This window comes from Salmo salar, chromosome ssa01 (genome assembly GCF_905237065.1).
Source record: "Salmo salar chromosome ssa01, Ssal_v3.1, whole genome shotgun sequence".
Lineage (NCBI taxonomy): Eukaryota > Metazoa > Chordata > Actinopteri > Salmoniformes > Salmonidae > Salmo > Salmo salar.
In genome coordinates this window covers 144,902,652-144,922,365 of record NC_059442.1, presented here as the reverse complement: position 1 = coordinate 144,922,365, position 19,714 = coordinate 144,902,652, and the positions used below count along the sequence as shown (strand labels likewise).

Sequence of the window (19,714 nt, the reverse complement as noted above, 5' to 3'; positions counted from 1 at the left end):
GTGCCAAACGCCCCACACTGAAGGTTAGAATAAAGCTGGCCTGGTGCCCTACTGTGATACTCATTCCATATGTCACAGAGGGAAGTGAAAGACCTGCACAGTCACACACATAGACTGACTGCCATCCACCAGACCTGCCAAGGAACACCTGCATAACTGTTATACGCCATCTAGTGTTATGGAGAATCCAGAAGTGTGTGTGTGTGTGTGTGTGCCGGGGAGAATGCAAATCCTCAGGCTGGTTGAATAGGTGAGTGGTTTGTGTTTGTCTGTGAGTTATTACTGTGTGTACTAGCCAGGGTGCGTTAGTGTGACTGTATGCATATGCATTTATTTGTGTAGGTCTAAGTGTTATTGTTACCATTTATATGAACAAGGTTGAGTGTCAGTATGTGTATATATACTGAACAAAAATATAAACGCAACATGCAACAATTTCAATGATTTTACTGTGTTACAGTTCATATAAGGAAATCAGTCAATTGAAATAAATTCCTTAAGCCCTAATGTATGGATTTCACATGGATGGGCCTGGGAGGGCATAGGCACACCCACATCCAATCAGAATGAGTTTTCCCCCACAAAAGGGGTTTATTACAGACAGAAATACTCCTCAGTTTCATCAGCTGTCCGGGTGGCTGGTCTCAGACGATCCCGCAGGTGAAGAAGCCGGATGTGGAGGTCCAGGGCTGGTGTGAATACACAAGGTCTGCGATTGTGAGGCCGGTTGGACGTACTGCCAAATTCTCTAAAATGACGTTGGAGGGGGCTTATGGTAGAGAAATGAACATTCACTTATCTGGCAACAGCTCTGGTGGATATTCCACACTCCCTCAAAACTTGAGACATCTATGGCATTATGTTGTGTGACAAAACTGCACATTTTAGACTGGCCTTTTATTTTCTGGCAGGCACAAGGTGCACCTGTGTAATAATCATGCTGTTTAATCAGCTTCTTGATATGCCACACCTGTCAGGTGGATAGATTATCTTGGTAAAGGAGAAATGCTCACTAACAGGGATGTAAACAAATTTGTGCACACAGTTTGAGAGAAATAAGCTTTTGGTGTATATGGAACATTTCTGGGATCTTTTATTTCAGCTCATGAAACATGGGACCAACACTTTACATGTTGTGCTTATATTTTGGTGTGTATGTCTATGTACAACTATGTGTGTGAGTATTTATGTATGTGTCTGTATGTAATTCATGGCCAGGAAGGTAAAGACTAGTGGCATAGAGACAGATTTGCCCTCCTAGTTTAAGCCGTGAGCCTCCTTGACAACACATTGAGTAACAGCACCAACTGGTCTTGAACCCACACACACTTAAACCACATACAAAAAAAACCTGACAATGGATATTACAAGCCCCATCAACGCCACAGGATAAACAAACTTTTCATCCTGCAAGGCAGACAGTGTGAAAGTTTCTACTGACATTTTCACACGCAAGGATGTTACAACCCCTAGCTGCAACAAACTGCATTAGACACACTACCAGTTTCCCCAGAAAAGGAAGGAAGTGGAACATCACAATAACACAATGAAAACAACATTTCAGAATTGCCCCGGGTGGTGAAAAGTGCATCACAGTGTTGGGTGACGAGGACTTACTGTGACATAAGGTTTTCCTGTGTTACCTGAGTACAGGGACCGTGCCAGCAGCTTTCAGAGTGGGTGGAATGCCAGGAGCCACTAGAATGGCAGGGCCGAAGACAGCCTACATAATCTAGATATTGTGTGTCTTGTTCATGGAGAGAACCCAGCACCTACGGCCATGAAACAGCACAACAATGTCCCACTGTGAATCACCGTCAACCAGTGATGGAGAAAAGGCTATTTTCAGAGGCAAAGACTTCACTAAAGACTTTTGAATGAACAAAGTTAAAACAAGTACTGCTGAAGCAAACAACTCTTAAATTGAAAATGGACAACCAATTCTGAAGAAATAAGGTGAGGCAGGAGATTGTGTTTTGGTTGGAGACTGAGGGGACACTAGCTGCTACCTGGCACCCCTAGACTGAATTGTTCTTAGAAATGATGCCAAAGTTCAAACTCCACCAACACTCCCATTAAAAAAACGGTCTGGACTCAAATAACCCACATACTGTGGCATTACAGCACTGTGTTCATGTGTGTATGTGGGTATGTGTGCATGTGTGTGTGTGTGTATGTGTGCGTGTGTGTCAGTGATCCAATGTATGCAGTGGCCTGTGAGTTCCTCTTGCTTGGCTCATGCTAAATTAGATCTCATTTGCCATGTTGGATGGTGAGGAGGGGTGCCCATACAGAGCTTAGCCGGCATGGTAGGAAGGGTGGGGTAGTGATACCACCCCACACAGCAGCACCCACTGATCACAGTAGCCATCTCACTAATGAGACTGTAAATTAGCTATTCAGTCTCCTCTCTCCTTAAATCCCGTCTTCATGTATGAGTCTGTGACGCCACACTGGGACCATGGGGCTCGCCTCATTGCAGGGCCTGCTGTCAAACCCCAGCCCCAGACACTTACCCCCAGGCAGAGCAGGGAGATCTAAGAGGACAGAAACATGATGTAACATTCATGAATGGCAGTCTGGCAGCCAGGCAGTAGCAGTGGGCTATGGGGCTCTATGACAAATGCGACTAGCAAATTAATAAAATGCCTGCTTATGTGTTAAATTATGAATATATCATTTAACACTTCACACGGCATGTTTACACACTTCCATAAGTTATCGCAAACCATAGTCATCGACTTCAGATCGTTCCACAAAAACAGGGAAAATCTTGAGTGTATATTTTTGTGTGAATCAGGAGGATTTTTTTGTGGGACTGTTTCCCGGTCAAATGTATTTATAGTCTGATATATTGGCACATGGTGAAACAGAACCACTTAATTAAAGCAGTGTATTGGTAAAGTGGAAAAGGTGGTTAGGGTTGCAGGATGCAAACCACAGGCAGATGGAGGAGACAAATGATCTGGAAAAATTGATAATAACACGACGCAGAGCACAGTAAGCCTGTTCTCTATTATCTTCACCTTACGCTGAAAGTCCTGACTTAGTCCATTATAAGATTCTACTGAACAATGAGAGAGAGCACACAAAAGTAGAGGATTCAGCTGGGTCCGCATATTCTTGGACTGTCCAGGCCAGGAATCTCTCTCTCTTTCTCCGAACTCTTCTTTTTAGATGCAGAGGTAATTATACTGAACAAAAACGCAACATGCAACAATTTCAATGATTTTACTGAGTTACCGTTCATATAAGGAAATCAGTCAATTGAAGTAAATTCCTAAGGCCCTAATGTATGGATTTTATATGACTGAGCAGGAGCGCAGCCATGGGTGGGCTTGGGAGGGCATAGGCCCACCCACTTGGGAGCCAGGCCCAGTCAATCACAATGAGTTTTCCCCCATGAAAGGGCTTTATTACAGACCGAAATACTCCTCAGTTTCATCAGCTGTCCGGGTGGCTGGTCTCAGATGATCCCGCATGTGAAGAAGCCGGATGTGGAGTTCCGGGACTGGCATGGTTACAAGTGATCTGTGATTGTGAGGCCGGTTGGACGTATTACAAAATTATCTAAAACGACGTTGGAGGCGGCTTATGGCAGAGAAATGAACATTAAATTATCTGGCAACAGCTCTGGTGGACATTCCTGCAGTCAGCATGCCAATTGCATGCTCCTCAAAACGTAACACATCTATGGCATTGTGTTGTGTGACCAAACTGCACCATTTAGAGTGGCCTTTATTGTCCGCAGCACAAGGTGCACCTGCGTAATGATCATGCTGTTTAAAAGAGCTTCTTGATATGACACACCTGTCAGCTGGATGGATAACAAATTCTGGGATCTTTTATTTCAGCTCATGAAACATGGGACCAAAACTTTACACGTTGTGTTTATATTTTTGTTCAGTAATAGATAGGAAAATTGGATATTGCAGAGCAGAACATGACAAGGTTTTATTTGTTTACCAAATGGAACCGTGCATGTATAAATACAGGAACAAACTACTGAACATAGGTTACATTCTAGAATTACATAATAGTAATTAAATAGGATCTCTTTGGGCTCCATAGGATTTCGTTGGGGTGGCAGGTAGCCTAGTGGTTAGAGTGCTGGACTAGTAACCGAAAGGTTGCAAGATCGAATCCCCGAGCTGACAAGGTAAAAATCTGTCGTTCTGCCCCTGAACAAGGCAGTTCACTGTTCCTAGGTTATCATTAAAAATAAGAATTTGTTCTGAACTTACTTGCCTCGTTAAATTAATAAAAACATGCTCTTAAGGTGTCTGTGCAAGTAAGGACTTTTGGTCACTTTAAAGGCATTATTGTGCTGCTCATATTTCCGTTCCTATACTGTACATGGGCTATTCCCAAACTGGGGTACGCCAAATAAAAATGTGATTCACATTTTCAAACAGTCCATTTTCACACTACAGTGAAAATGGTTAACTTTGTTAAAGCAAGGCCCCTGAACTCTCGTGTATTTTCTGCATTATGCAATATGGGCAGCGACCATAACGCTTTTACAACATGGTTATCAAGGGGCAAAGTATTGACAAGTTTTTGGAATTGAGAGACGAGCTTAAACTTTACTGACCATCATTTTCACTTGTCTAATTTTCACATGATGACGAGTTTCTCACACGACTGGCCTAACTGATTGATGTTTTTTCTCGCCTGAATGATCTGAATCTAGGATTACAGGGACTCTCCGCAACTATATTCAATGTGTGGGACATAATTGAGGATATGAATCAGAAGTTGGAGCTCCTCTTTGTCTGCATTAACAAAGAAAACACACAGGTCTTTCCATCTTGGTATGATTTCTTGTGTGCAAATGAACTCAAGCTTACAGACAATGTCAAATGTGATATAGCGAAGCACCTGAGTGAGTTGGGTCCGCAATTACGCAGGTACTTTCCCGAAACGGACGACACAAACAACTGGATTCGTTATCCCTTTCATGCCCTGCTTCCAGTCCACTTACCGATATCTGAACAAGAGAGACTAATCGAAATTGCAACAAGCGGTTCTGTGAAAATGTAATTTAATCAGAAGCCACTGCCAGATTTCTGGATAGGGCTGTGCTCAGAGTTTCTTGCCTTGGCAAATCGCGCTGTTTAGACACTGATGCCATTTGCAACTACGTACCTAATGTAAGAGTGGATTCTCGGGCCTCACTAGCATGAAAACGAAATACAGGCACAGACTGTGTGTGGGAAATGATTTAAGACTGAGACTCTCTCCAATACAACTCAACATTGCAGAGTTATGTGCATCCTTGCAAGCACACCCTTCTCATTAACCTGTGGTGAGTTATTCACAATTTTTAATGAACAAATAAGGTTTAATATGTAAGATGGCTAAATAAAGAGCAAAATGATTAAGTATTATTATTGTTTGTGCCCTGGTCCTATAAGAGCTCTTTGTCACTTCCCATTTTTTATTTATTTTATTTTATTTCACCTTTATTTAACCAGGTAGGCAAGTTGAGAACAAGTTCTCATTTACAATTGCGACCTGGCCAAGATAAAGCAAAGCAGTTCGACAACATACAAAAACACAGAGTTACACATGGAGTAAAACAACATACAATCAATGATACAGTAGAAAAAATAAATAAATAAGACTATATACAATGTGAGCAAATGATGTGAGATAAAGGAGGTAAAGGCAAAAAAGGCCATGGTGGCAAAGTAAATAAAGTATAGCAAGTAAAACACTGGAATGGTAGATTTGTAATTTGAAGAAAGTTCAAAGTTAAAATATAAATAATATGGTGCAAAGGAGCAAAAAATAAATTAAATAAATAAATACAGTAGGGGAAGAGGTAGTAGTTTGGGCTAAATTATAGATGGGCTATGTACAGGTGCAGTGATCTGGGAGCTGCTCTGATAGTTGGTGCTTAAAGCTAGTGAGGGAGATGAGTGTTTCCAGTTTCAGAGATTTTTGTAGTTCGAGCCGGGTTGTGACAAAAACACACTCATTCTTATGTTTAATATATGTATTGCATAGTGTGCGTGTCGCAGGCTTACAATGATGGCAAAAAACAACATTTGAGAGTGTGCTGACCCTGGCGCTAGAGGGGGTACGCAGCTGGAGATTGAATATTTGAAGGGGTACGGGACTATAAAAAGTTTGGAAACCACGGCTGTACATAAATATAGAAGACACCCTACTGTGACCCTGCTATAAACTGCACCAGCTTCTTTCTAGCTGGGCACGGCCCATTACTCCTGTTCGATGTGCCAATAACGGCCCCTCAGATCAGCGCCAGGCTGAAATCAAATTAATAATGGCGCAAAAACAATTATGGAACTGATGACGCGGCACATAACTTAATGAGCGGCCAACCATTAAGGTCATATTGACTTGTTGGGTTATTAAATGCCAACCGGCTTCCAGTTGCAGCACTATGCATCTTCCCAGGGATGAGTGTCTGTGCCAAAGCCATAGAGGGGATTGAGAGAAAGAGGGTGGGGAGAAAGGGAGAGAAAGAAGAAGAAAAAGGGAGGTGCAGATTATTTCAATGAAAGTCATAAGGAGTTGAGAAAGAGTGGGAGAAGAACGAGATGACAAAGAGAGAATGAGAGTAAGATATTGAGCACCTCTTGTATCACAACATAACGCAGTGTGTACATCAAACATTTATACTGACTCCCTATATAGGGCTAGAATCTACTGCAACACTGTTATAAAGATCAGAGAATGAACCAATCAGGAAACAAAAATCCACCTCGGCCGCTGTGAATAAGCTCATCTTCAGCTTCGGCTCTGGCTTTTGGGGACTAACCATCCCATTCCATCTGAAGGGAAGAGCTCTTTAGCAGATCTGTGGACTTTTCTACAAAGCCAGTGAAACGTATGTGAGTACAGGAATACCTAAAAGCCACAAGCAGCGAAGAGGTTAAAGCATAAGCCCATTTCTATCCCTGCTTATGTACACTATTCTCTGAGCAGATTACATTTTCCAGTGTGACTTACAATGTTGTCTTACTCAGAGGCAGTAATCCATTTATTGAAAATCCATTTTGACTGAAGCCAGTGAGGTGAGGAGTCCATATCAAGGACACAGTGAGGGGCATTACCTTTAGTTGGCTACCTACTGAGCCAACCCAGTCCACACAGGGATCCTGCCTGCCTTCTCCACATAGAACATTTCTCATAAACTGATACAGGTTTGTGACGTGGTGGTTTTGCACTTTGTATGGGCTGTGAGAAATCTAGAGAAGCACTGTCAATCAAGGAGTAACTTATTTTCTACTGAACTACTTTTACACAGCACTTTAATTCATTACATTTTCATTAAGACATCCATACAGAGAATAGACTCTCACCTCTCTTTGTCTCCCACGGGCTCTGCTGAGAGAAAATCCTGTCAATAACTAATTGTTGCACTAATGAGGACCTATAGATGCAACCTTGAATGTTACAATTACTCTCCAATACTGTATGTGTGGTTAAGATGATTTTCATCACATACTGATTACTCTCACCTAATAACTCAATACAATTCCATTCCCTGATCCCATCAGCCTCTCGCGTTTGTAAATTAAACATAATTCCATTAGCACTAGCAGACCTCTGAAAACAAGCTGCTAGCTAACCCAGCCTGGTCCTTCCTTCCTTCTTCCATAAGGACCAGCAGAGGAATGGGCTCTCGTCATGAGAACATTACACGGCAGACTTGAAGCTGATTCTACGCTGCAAATCAAACGCCTCCACTCACTAAAATGATTTCTCTGACGTTCCTTGCATCTGAAGAAGCTTTTTCGCTTCAATTTTTTCTCTCCTCTGCTCTCCTTCATCTTGTTAATAACTGACAAATGCTAATGAGAGCCAAACGGCAGGATAACCTGCTGCGTGGCTCAGAACAACTTGGAAAATGAATAAACTTATTAAAAGCCAAAGGGGGGCTGTCAACCACATCCGCAACTGGTTGGCTTTTACATTCATTTGGCCTGCTTCCACAGAGTGGGAAGTGACTGCTTTACTGACTGTTTTGACTTGCCCTCACATGAACGCATTATGCATGCATACCACACATATACACACCCGATCACATGCAGACATGTGCATATACTCCAAATACACACAGTTTCTTTATTCTGCTAATTTCGGCAAGCAATCTAAGAGGACCTCTGTTATTGCTTTGGCGTTTCCTTGATAGTGCTTTAAGGTTGTGCATTGCCAGAATGGCTGGCTGGCCTCAGTTATTTTGAGCTGCGACAGGCAAGCCAGCGCAACACCAGAAACCACAGTAATTACAAGAGCTCCGTGGTCCTTTGGATGGTGATGGTGACTATTCCCTTGATCTGAGATGGGACAGGGAGAGGGGGGACCCCTTTGGATAACATAAGACAGGGGAGCATATGGAGCTGATTTCGGGTTTTCAATATGGTTGCCTTGGAGTGTAGCAGCAATAAATCTAGAGATTGCAAGTACAGTTTTCTGGCCAGTGAAGTATTGTTTCTCTGATCATAGTCAATGTTGCTCGGAATATTATGAGGTAATCCAATTTGGTGTGTGTGAGTTTATGTATGCGTATGTGGCTGTTCGGCGTGTGGTCGCTTCACAATAACAAACTTCTTGATTTTGTTATCTTATACTGCAAAGTATGAGTGTTTGATCTACCAAGGGTCTGGATATGTCTGTCTTTATGTTGATTGACAGGGTCAGGATGAGGTCAGCACAGCTGCCAAGCAGGAATCCCAGAAGGCAGAGCTGGGATTCCTGCCAATGAGGTGTCAGGATCTGCAAAACCTCACGGATAGGGCCTTTGATGCTGTCCTAAACCCTTCAGCAAATCTGACAATCTCCTCAAGAACCTACAGTCGGCACCGTAATACACTTGAACAAGGAAGGGATGACAGGTTGGATATGGAGGGATTGGAGGGCCGTCTTAGATCTCACTTTCTTTCTGAGTGGGTATGGCTATACTATATCACACATCTGAGTGCCTCTCTCTCTTTCTCTCCCTCTTTCTCCGTACTGTAATATTCTCTCTTGCACTGTGGCCTCCTCCCCCTAGACATTGTTCCTGAAATAATCTCCTTGCCCCAAATCTGAGCCCCCACGATACCGTGCAATGGACGTGAGGTCACAGGCATCCACAGTGCCTCCTGAAAGTAGGACAGAGGTGCTAAAAGTGGACTGCATTGGAACCAGAGGATTGTGAGAAAGAAAAGGCAGACCAGACTATTATTATTAAAATCCCACACAATTTTGACCTAGTCACATAACTCAACACACTTTAGTCAAGACCAATGTTCCCTCGAATTCTGTTCGACACAGCAAATTTCAGGTTTGCTGAGCGCAAACGTGTGAAAATTCCTTTGCAACTTCCGGCGTGAGTTTACTGTGAACACGGGGGCTGTACCTGCTTTAAGTTACAGTTTTAACAGTGGCCAAGTAGGCTATTGTGGCTATGTGATCATAATGTAGGCCTACCAGAGTGGCCTACCATCAAAAACAATGGAGAAAATGCATCCCATAATTTTGTATTATGTAAATAGCTGTTCATTCATCATTCAGCCTACAGTAGCAGCCAATGTGGGGTGTTCAATGTAGGTCTACATTCCATGAAACTTCTGAAAAAACATGCAGGGCTTGACATGAACCTGTTTATCCACTTGTCCTTCAGACAAGGAGGTGACTGAAAATGTTGTGTTGTTTGATAAGAAGAAACTACTTCACAAAAGAAATGCATTATTATTCCCCTACCATTATTACAGAGAATCAGACAAATTATGCTACCCTCTGCCTTTTGGCTACTTAGCTTATTCAAGCCTCTCTCAAAATACAACACTGCCCACTTAAGATGAAAAAAAGCTCTTTACCTGACTCACTTTTCAAAGATGTCTACAAATGTACATGTTTTGTACTCTTGTAGGAAGCAATCACTCCCCCCATTGCTGACTACAAATGATTTATAACTGGGCTAATAACTCACTAACTAGTAAATGATACATGCAGTACTCACTTTTATCTCAAAACAAGTGCATCTACTCACGACCTCTCTTGCCCAGATGGCACTGTGAATGGCACAGATGTATATATGACAATGGCAGTGGTGTAAAGTATTTAAGTAAAAATACTTTAAAGTACTACTTAAGTATTTTCTTTGGGGGTGTCTGTACTTTACTATTTATATTTTGGACAACTTTTACTTTTACTTCACTACATTCCTAAAGAAAATAATGTCATTTTTACTCCGTACATTTTCCCTGACCAGGGTTGGGATGACACCCTGGTCATCCCCACTGCCCCTGTCACGGTTATCGTCGGTGAAGGAGGACCAAAATGCAGCAGGACTGTGTTTGTTCATTTTGAACATTTATTAAATCAAAAAAGAACACAAAAACAACAAACAAGAGAACGAACGATCAACAGACAGTCTGGCAAGGCACAAGGCTAAACACAGAACAATTTCCCACAAACACACCCAACTAATATAGGACTTCCAATCAAAGGTAACACCACACAGCTGCCTTCAATTGGAAGTCCACCCCAATTAACTCTACATAGAAACACACTTACTAGACTACACATAGAAATACATAAACATAGACCATAAACCAAAAACCGGAAATACTAAATCAAACACCCTTTTACCAAAACACCACCCCGGACCACATAAAACAAATACCCTCTGCCACGTCCTGACCAAACTACAATAACAATTAACCCTTATACTGGCCAGGACGTGACAGTACCCCCCCCTTAAAGGTGCTAACCCCGGAAGCACCTTAAAAAAAAAAAAAAAACAACAACCCCAAACAACAAAACTACAATTCCCCCCTACTAAAGGGAGGGAAGGGAGGGTGGCTGCCGTCAACGACGGCACTGTGCTACACCCCCCTCCCCAACCCACCTATATCTGGACGTGGCTCCGGTTTTGGCCGTTCCAGGCAGTCGGGCCACTCTGGCAGCTCGGGGCAGTCTGGCAGCTCGGGACAGTCTGGGCAGTCTGGCAGCTCGGGACAGTCTGGGCAGCCTGGCAGCTCGGGACAGTCTGGGCAGCCTGGCAGCTCGGGACAGTCTGGGCAGTCTGGCAGCTCGGGACGTTCAGGGCAGTCTGGCCACTCCGGCAGTTCAGGGCAGTCTGGCCACTCCGGCAGTTCAGGGCAGTCTGGCCACTCCGGCAGTTCAGGGCAGTCTGGCCACTCCGGCAGTTCAGCGTCTGGCCACTCCGGCAGTTCAGGGCAGTCTGGCCACTCCGGCAGTTCAGGGCAGTCTGGCCACTCGGTGGGCAGTCTGGCCACTCCGATCAGGGCAGTCTACTCGGTTCTGGGACAGTCTGGCCACTCCGGCAGTTCAGGGCAGTCTGGCCACTCCGGCAGTTCAGGGCAGTCTGGCCACTCCGGCAGTTCCGGGCAGTCTGGCCACTCCGGCAGTTCCGGGCAGTCTGGCCACTCCGGCAGTTCCGGGCAGTCTGGCCACTCCGGCAGTTCCGGGCAGTCTGGCCACTCCGGCAGTTCCGGGCAGTCTGGCCACTCGGGACAGTCTGGCCACTCCGGCAGTTCCGGGCAGTCTGGCCACTCCGGCAGTTCCGGGCAGTCTGGCCACTCTGGCAGCTCCTGACTAGTGGGTGGCTCTGGCGACTCTTCACTGACGGGCGGCTCTGGCGATTTCTCACTGACGGGCAGGCACTGGCGACTGTTGACTGGCGGGCAGCTCTGGCGACTGTTGACTGGCGGGCAGCTCTGGCGACTGTTGACTGGCGGGCAGCTCTGGCGACTGTTGACTGGCGGGCAGCTCTGGCGACTGTTGACTGGCGGGCAGCTCTGGCGACTGTTGACTGGCGGGCAGCTCTGGTGACTGTTGACTGGCGAGGCTGGGTTTACGCACTTGAAGCCTGGGGCGTGGTGCTGGTACTGGGCGTACCAGATTGAGAACACGCACCTCCAGGCTAGTGCGGGGAGCGGGAACAGGACGAGTCGGACTGGGTTGACGCACTTCCGGGTCCGCACGAGAGACAGGAGCTGGAAACCCAGGGCTATGGAGGCGCACATTCGGTCTTGATCTTACCTCCTGCACAACCCGTCTCGGCTGGATGGAACTAGTAGCCCTGTACGAGCGGGGTGCTTGTACAGGGCAGACTGGGCTGTGCAGGGGCCTGATGGTAGCCGTGCGTAGAGCGGGAGTTGGGTAGCCTGGTCCTCGGAGGCGTACCAGCGACCAGATGCGCTGCGCAGGCATCCTCCTACCAGGCTGGATGCCCGCTCTAGCACGGCACCTGCGAGGGGCTGGAATAACGCGCACCGGACTGTGCGTGCGTATGGGTGAGATAGTGCGCTCCTCAGCGAAACATGGCGCTCTCCACCTCATACGCTCCTCCATATAACCACGGGTAGCTGGCTTCCAGCTCTTCCTATGCCTAGCCAAACTACCCGTGTGCCCCCCCCAAAAAATGTATTGGGGGTGCCTCTTGTGCTTCAACGCCAGTCGTGTTCCTCGGAAACGTTCCCGGTCCATACCAGCCTTTCGCCTTTCCTCTCTCTCTCTTACCACCTGTCCCCATGGAAGGCGATCTTTTCCTGATTGGATCTCCTCCCAAGTGTAGGAGCCTTCTCCCTTCAAGATCTCCTCCCAAGTCCATCTCTCACCATAGTCCAACTCAAAATCCCACTGCTCCTTCCTCTGCTGCTTGGTCCTGGTTTGGTAGGAAATTCTGTCACGGTTATCGTCGGTGAAGGAGGACCAAAATGCAGCAGGAATGTGTTTGTTCATTTTGAACATTTATTAAATCAAAAAAGAACACAAAAACAACAAACAAGACAACGAACGATCCACAGACAGTCTGGCAAGGCACAAGGCTAAACACAGAACAATTTCCCACAAACACACAGACAAACACACCCAACTAATATAGGACTTCCAATCAAAGGCAACACCACACAGCTGCCTTCAATTGGAAGTCCACCCCAATTAACTCTACATAGAAACACACTTACTAGACTACACATAGAAATACATAAACATAGACCATAAACCAAAAACCCGGAAATACTAAATCAAACACCCTTTTACCAAAACACTACCCCGGACCACATAAAACAAATACCCTCTGCCACGTCCTGACCAAACTACAATAACAATTAACCCTTATACTGGCCAGGACGTGACAGCCCCTGATCTGGCAGACTCACTAAACACAAATGCTTTGTTTGTAAATTATGTCTGAGTGTTGGAGTGTGCCCCTGGCTATCCGTAAACTTAAAAAACAAGAAAATTATGCCATCTGGTTTTCTTAATATAAGGAATTTTTTATTATTCAAACTTTTACTTTTGATACTTAGGTATATTTAAAATTCAAATACTTTTATTGGGTGACTTTCACTTTTGCTTGAGTCATTTTCTATTAACCTTGGCACGGTATCTTTACTTTTACTCAAGTTTGACAATTGGGTACTTTTTCCACCACTGGGCAATGGTCTATTTGCAAATACTCTAGGCCTACTGCAGCTCTGATTAGTTATGCGTAGAGTATGGGCTGAATGCATCGGAGTAGGATTCTATTGCATTGACACACAGTCGAACACACGACTGTGTGTCAATGCAATAGAATCCTACTCCGATGCATTCTGCATACAACAAAATCTCTTGCATAGTTCGTTTTGTTTCGGTATGTTGTATTAAAAGTGGCTAATTTTGCGTTGATTCGATCACAATTCCCACAGTAAAGGGAAACGTTAACAGTGTTAAGGAAGGGGGAAAACTCTAGAAAGTTGAGTGAAGTTCAATCTTGTGCTTCTCTGTGCGGGCTGATATTTATTCTGCTTGGCAGTCCCGGGAGCTGCGTGCCCGAGCATGCGCGCAACTTAGAGTGAGCAAAACACGGCTCCAACACCATCATTAAGTTTGCTGACGACACAACAGTGTTAGGCCTGATCACCGACAACGATGAGATGGCCTATACGGAGGAGGTCAGAGAACTGGCAGTGTGGTGCCAGGACAACAACCTCTCCCTCAATGTGAGCAAGACAAAGGAGCGGTACGTGGACTACAGGAAAAGGTGGGCCAAACATGCCCCCATTAACATCAACGGGGCTGTAGCAGAGTGGGTCGAGAGTTTCAAGTTCCTTGGTGTCCACATCACCAACGAACTATCATGGTCCAAACATACCAAGACAGTCGTGAAGAGGGCACGACAAAAACTTATCCCCCTCAGGAGCCTGAAAAGATTTGGCATGGGCCCCCAGATCCTCAAAAGGTTCTACAGCTGCACCATCGAGAGCATCCTGACCGGTTGCATCACCACCTGGTATGGCAACTGCTTGGCATCTGACCGCAAAACGCTACAGAGGGTAGTGCGAACGGCCCAGTACATCACTGGGGCCAAGCTTCCTGCCATCCAGGGCCTATATAATAGGTGGTGTCTGAGGAAAGCCTATAAAATTGTCAGAGACTCCAGTCACCCAAGTTATAGACTGTTTTCTCTGCTACCGCAAGGCAAGCGGTACTGGAGCGCCAAGTCTAGAACCAAAAGGCTCCTTAACAGCTTCTACCCCCAAGCCATTAGACTGATGAACAATTCATAAAAATCGCCACCGGACAATTTACATTGACACCCCCCCTTGTACACTGCTGCTACTCGCTGTTTGTTTGTTACCTATGCATAGTCACTTCGCCCCCACCTACATGTACAGATTACCTCAACTAGCCTGTACCCCTGCACACTGACTCGGTACTGGTGGCCCCTGTATATAGCCTTCGTTATTGTTATTCTTATTGTGTTACTTTTAATTATTACTTTTTATTTTAGCCTACTTGGTAAATACTTTCTTCTCCTTGAACTGCACTGTTGGTTAAGGGCTTGAAAGTAAGCATTTCGCGGTAAAGTCTACACTTGTATTCGGTGCATGTGGCAAATAAAGTTTGATTTGATGTTGGTCACGACTACAGCTAACGAGGACAATTAAGTAAAAACTTCTCCTCTCTCCTCACCACAGGTGCAAATCTCTCCCCAAAGCATTAGTCCAGAGAGACAGTTCCTTACCAGACGCAGAGACTATTTTGATTTCATGTGGGCCCCTTGTCTAAGTGGTGAGACAGCTTTTTTTTGTTTGGTGTGCACTTTTTTGTGCCTCTGTTTGATTGCTCCTTTCAGAGCCACACTAACTCCTTTACCCGTCAATCAATCCCCATCTTTCATCCCTCTCTTGACGACGCATCTCTGGGTAATTGGAATAGCCAGGTGTTGGTGAAGGAATGCATCCTATCTATAGAGTTCCAGAGGAGAAGCACTATAGGTGGGACAGAGTGAGCTGAGAGAAAGTGACACGGCTGGACTGTGTGGTGCTCAAGGGGGGAGTGTCCTAATGAGGGTGGCTGTGCTTGTGTGCCTGGCTGGGCTGTGTGAGATATTTCTGGGAGTGGTATCCTCCTATCCTCTCCACTCCACTGAAGATGGGACCAGATGGTGCTGTCATATTAAAGAAATTACAGCAAAATGAGATTCTCCACTTTAGGACAGAGACAGGCTGGTGAGGTATGGTCGTTACCATCCTGCCTATCTCCAAACAGGATGAAAGAGTCAAACAGTAGCACTTCATATCTTCACACATTTCACTCATTTCAGCCAGAACCATTCCACACTGTTTCTCATAAGAGCTGTCACTAAATTTAGGGTGTGATAACAACTCTAGTTTTGCAAAAGAGGTTGTTTTCTCTCTACTGCAGTTCATTGTGAATTTAATGTAGGCAAATACATGTCCTATACAATAGTGATTTGCTGGCTGATTAAAAAATGCAGTGCTTCCTCAATTGGCCTGTATGACATCTAAAGAGAAGTCTAAGAGCTGTGAGAGTTGTCCCCTGGGGAGCTAGGGCTCTCAGTACCAGCAGACTGAAAACCATATTGTAAAAATTATATGATAGGCAGAAAGCATATAGTGCTGATTAGACCTATTATGTGTCCATTTGACGTATGTTGTGAAATTGCATATTGGACTGTGCATGTGACGTACAATTACAATAATCCCAACATCGAGACGGTGTCTGGTGTGTCTCTGGTGGACTGTCTGAAGGGGGCTCACCCCAAGCCCCTGGTACATTGTAGTTTCAGACATGGTTCTGCTGAGCAGGGGAAATGGCTCTCATTGAGCAACACACCCACCTGCCCCATGCAAACCTTACTTTAAACCCAGCCGGCCGCAGAAGGAGGCGAGATGGGGTGGCAATCCAGGGGACAGAAGTCATTCCATCTGTCTGTCTGGGTATTGACCAACACCCTCCTGTAGTGGGAACTTCTACGTATTGTACGTTAAATCGTCTCTGTAATCACCCGATCACATCTCTGCTGTAAAGCATGTGTTGTGGATGGGCTGGTTGTGCAGATTGATCCCCTCTCTAAGTCCTCTGCTTCCTTTCTGTGCCACACTGATAAGGTTCAGTCATTTGCCAACCTATTACCCGCTGAGCTGGTCAACTTCTGCACTGACACATCCCAGCAATGGTGCCAGCAGGCCCTGGTCCACACAGTAACACCTGAGCAATTAGAGTTTCCACTGTGTTTAATGTGTCAGCTCCACAGAGACATGGAGCAGCTTCGCTAAATGTGCAATCTTACAGCACCTACACCACTCACTGGGCTCCAAGAGGGCCATGTGGAGGTCAGCACATGAAAAACCTTTGTGTGACCCTTGTTTATGGGCTATCACTGAGAAAATATCATTTTCTGCCCCTCAGCCTCCATATTAGAGAATTAACTTTGAAAACTAGGGAGGAACAGCTACATCTTGCGTGTTGTGAGTTTACATGAGGTAGAGAGAGTGATAGAGACAGAGAGAGACAGAGAGAGATTACTGTTCATTTTTATTGGTTATTATCTATTTCACTTGCTTTGGCAATGTTAACACGTTTCCCATGCCAATAAAGCCCTTGAATTGAGAGAGGGGGAGCGAGAGAGAGAGAGAGAGAGAGAGAGAGAGAGGTGTTTGGGGTGGGGTGGGGTGGGTAGGGGCAGGACAGATTACTGTAATGCTGTACAAAAGTATTTTGGGGATGATAATAATCCTCTCAATAGAATGGGCAATCATTATAAAGCTTGGATAGTGCTTATTGAATACAAGCCTGAATTAAAAAAAAATATATTTTACTCTGATAATACAGTCTAAATCAAATAGCTTTGGGCAACTTTAATGGGTAAATGAGGGCCATTTAGAGAATTTCTCAACTCTCAACTAATTCAATGCTTTGATTATTAGTGTAAATGACCTATAAACTGATTATTTTAGTGGTGATTTTTTGTCAAAGAGATGATATGCTACGCTTGGTATGGTTACATAAGACAGATGGGGGGCGTATAACGCAAACCTCTAGCAACACAAAGGTTGCATGTTTGAATATCATCAAGGACAACTTTAGCATTTTAGCAACTTTTTAACTACTTACTACTTTGCAGCAACTTTGCAACTACTTAGCATTTTAGCTAACCCTTCCCCTAACCCAGGGTTTCCCAAACTCGGTGCACAATTTAGTTTTTGCCCTAGCACTATACAGCCGATTAAAATAATCAACTAATCATCAAGCTTTGATAATTTGAATCAGCTCTGTAGCATTAGGGCAAAAACCAAAACATGCACCACTTGGGGTCCCAAGGAACGAGTTTGGAAAAAGCTTCCCTAACCCTAACCTTAACCCTTTTAGCTAACCCTTCCCCTTCCCCTTTATCCTAACTCCTAACCTTAACCTTAACCCCTAACCTAGCTTACTTTAGCTTTAGCCACCTAGCCAACGTTAGCCACAACAAATGGAAATTCGTAACATATCATACGTTTTGCAAATAGGAATATTTTGTATGATTTACAAATTCGTACCATATCATACGAATTGTTATTCTTCACATATGATACGAAATGGATGATGGACATACACAAATGAATAAACACCATACAAAAGGTACATATCATACTAAACGTATTCTCGAAATTACATACAGAATGAAACAAAATGCTCTGAGACCAGGTTACATATGATTATGACACAGGAATTGTAGGCTACATCACATTGTGCAAGTGGACACGGATAAATACAGGGATGGATTTATATGTAATTCCTGTATTTATCCGTACTTTAAGATTTATTACAAACTGCACAGTGCTATAGAGAACCATGCAGAGCTATTTTCTCTCAAACGAGCTTGGCATCTAGCCTATACATAGACCACTGACAGACATTAAGGGAGCAATCGCTCACATAGAATAGCCCATGAAGAATGCCCAAATAATTATGATAAGCCTACCATTAAAATATTTACCCAAAGTGAGACTGGTTTCACAGAACATTTATTTTTATATATTAGGCAAATGCTCCGGAGAAACTACAGGACACACGATAGTCTACTCACTCCCAATTATGCATCATCTTCCCTACTTCTGTTTCTAAATGATTGAAGCCAATAACTAGGTTACAACCAAATGCGACGTTTCCCCAACACTGCCATAGCATGGACTATAAAGCAATTGATTTCTCAATGTTCACTGAATGCGCAGGAGTTAGCTTACAATTACACACCAGAGGTGGCATCATGTTGATATGCTGATGATGAACTATGAGGTAGTTTATTTCAACAGCCCTACATGTAGGCCTATATGGATAAAAGTTCAGCTATATTATTCCAGAATCTGCGTAGGCTACGTATTTAACCCATAAAAATGTGTGTCCACTGCAGTAGACTAGGTTCAAAGATTCATTGTAAAAGTGTTGAAAGACTATAGGCTCTTACCACCCCCATGTCCATCTGCTCAGCCGTCAGAGAGGGTGCCGCTCGAGCCTGAGATAAAAACCAAAACATAGGCAGCAGGAGCATCTCTGGAGAAATAATCCAAACGCGCCGCACGGACTTCCACTTCCGAAAAAATTGACACATCATGCCCTGTCACTCGCTGCTCATGCAGCGCTCAGACACGGGTCCCTGCCCCCGCACCACCAAATAAATCACCCAGGTCCGGATCCCTCGCATCCGTTTCCAAAACGGAATGTAAGAGAAGTCTACCTCACTGTTGCGCGTAAACACATGAAACACATATCACACAGAGCCAAAGATGCCAATAAAAAAATTGAGGAATTTTGCAGTTAGTTTCCACCAAGATCCGCGTCCTGAAAAACCATTTCAGTCATGGGCTATTGCTGTTCCTCAGTGGACCACATTACGCCGACAATTATTTACAAAGACATATAACTTATATTTCCCGGCATAGGAGTGTGTAGGCTATTTATCTCAGAATGTGCAAGATACCCACGGGGCAAAGAAATAGAATCCGTTCAATTAATATTCCCTCTGCAACACTGCAATACCGGCAAACGGAGGTAGGCTTGCGCTCCCTGCGCGGAGCATTGGAAACTGAGACTGACGCGACGCACGGTGAGAGAGTGGAGAGGAATTTAGCCAGGGATGGGAGGAGAGAATAAAGGCGCATTATTCAGTTCACATAGAATGGGCATAGTATTGGATCTATCACGCCCTTTTAATTTTGTGACCTCGGTTTCAGAGTTGCAGGCGCTACAGTGTGCATCAGACAGACATGCACAGTTTAGAGATGTCTGGCATCTCTGAATACATTTGTTCGAATGAAAACAATGTTAGTCCACAGGGTAAAATGTAGGCCTATATCATTAGCCAAAGTAAAATTGTACAGGTGAAACCCAACGTTAAATGGCCATGCCTACCACAGAGAGAGTCTATATAGGCATACCCATAGGCTATAGTACC

General features: G+C 44.5%; 1 protein-coding gene across 1 annotated transcript in view; it reads right to left on the bottom strand.

Annotated features, from left to right (window-relative positions):
• The window catches only part of mmp17a (matrix metallopeptidase 17a), a 98,909-nt gene extending 79,568 nt beyond the window's left edge, over positions 1 to 19,341 (bottom strand). The window contains exon 1 of the mRNA XM_014134286.2: positions 18,728 to 19,341. Coding sequence (XP_013989761.1) covers positions 18,728 to 18,874 — 147 coding nt within the window. The 5' untranslated portion in view covers positions 18,875 to 19,341. The remainder of the gene's footprint in view (positions 1 to 18,727) is intronic.
• Between the last annotated feature and the right edge of the window lie 373 nt (positions 19,342 to 19,714).